Source organism: Sinocyclocheilus rhinocerous, unplaced genomic scaffold (genome assembly GCF_001515625.1).
Source record: "Sinocyclocheilus rhinocerous isolate Xijiao unplaced genomic scaffold, SAMN03320098_v1.1 scaffold410, whole genome shotgun sequence".
Lineage (NCBI taxonomy): Eukaryota > Metazoa > Chordata > Actinopteri > Cypriniformes > Cyprinidae > Sinocyclocheilus > Sinocyclocheilus rhinocerous.
In genome coordinates this window covers 172,316-173,581 of record NW_015637147.1, presented here as the reverse complement: position 1 = coordinate 173,581, position 1,266 = coordinate 172,316, and the positions used below count along the sequence as shown (strand labels likewise).

Genomic DNA, 1,266 nt, shown 5'->3' with positions numbered 1-1,266 from the left:
GTGCATGATTATACGAATTTGAAATCATATCATATGAAAGTCATATTGAAGATCATATGAAAGTTTAATGACATTTGTAAGCATTTTAATTTACATGAAATAATGAACTGTTAATGATTGGGTATTTTTTTTTATACATTTATTAGTAAACATTAACAATCACAGTATACCACATTTCTAGCTATTTAAATATATATTAACAAATGATCTGCGAAGAATTATCTAATGTTTGTTAATTATTTATTAATGAAAGTTATTATAAAGTGTTACCGTACCATGTCTCATAATTAGATATGTGTAAAAACATTCAATCAGTTCTTGTTTCTTGAAATGATCCATTCAAAGGTGCTGAATCCCAACCTGTATACAATAGAGTTGAGCCATGGAGATTTCAAGTGGAAAATCAAGCGTCGTTTTAAGCACTTCCAGGCACTTCATCAGGAGCTGCTCAAATTCAGGGCCCTCTTAAAAATCCCCCTGCCAAGCCGAATGTAAGATGTGCTGGACTAATTTCATCTCTATATGCATACATTCTCTCACAAACATGCCACAAGTCTTGAAAACACAATTCACCCCATTGCTTTTTGAGTGTTTTCATTTTTCAATTGGGTGTACTCAATTTGTCCCAGATGTATTCTCGTTAGCGCCCCTGAACCCTACGAAAAACCCTTTTCTCAGCCTCACTGCACTGTTACCTCTCAGTTAATCAAATCAGAGGTGCTTTCATGGACACACAACCCCAATCTTATGAATGATTAAATATTAACAGTTAGGTTTCCTCTTTTTGACAGTCACTCAGTCAAAAGGAGGTCATTCAAAGGCCGTAAACTGTTTCATGGAGAACACGTCCCAGCGTTACCACGACGACCTGATGCCCTCGTCAAGGAGGAGCAGCTCATCAGCAGAAAAGTTACATCTATTATTTTCAGTTCACTCTATATTGCTATACTATATACACATACGTAAATATATATATATACAGTGGTGTGAAAAAGTTTTTGCCCCCTTCCTGTTTTTTTAATTGTTTGCATATTTGTCACACTTAAAAGATTCAGATCATCAAACAAATTTTAATATTACACAAAGATAACCTGAGTAAATATAAACTGCAGTTTTGAAATTATGATTTAATTTATTAAGGGAAAAAAGCTGTCCAAACCTACCTGGCCCTACGTGAAAAATTATTTGCCCCTCCTCTTAAATCATGAAAGAACTGTGATTAAGCACATTATTTTAGAAAGCTGAGTTAAATTTCACTAGCCACAC

The 1,266-nt window shown here is 34.2% G+C and overlaps 1 protein-coding gene across 1 annotated transcript in view; it reads left to right on the top strand.

Moving 5' to 3' along the window:
• The first annotated feature begins 330 nt into the window (after nt 1-330).
• LOC107748618 (phospholipase D1-like) overlaps nt 331-1,266 on the top strand; it is an 18,782-nt gene continuing 17,846 nt past the window's right edge. The window contains exons 1-2 of the mRNA XM_016563499.1: nt 331-491; nt 792-909. Of these exons, the coding sequence (XP_016418985.1) occupies nt 331-491; nt 792-909 (279 nt within the window). The remainder of the gene's footprint in view (nt 492-791; nt 910-1,266) is intronic.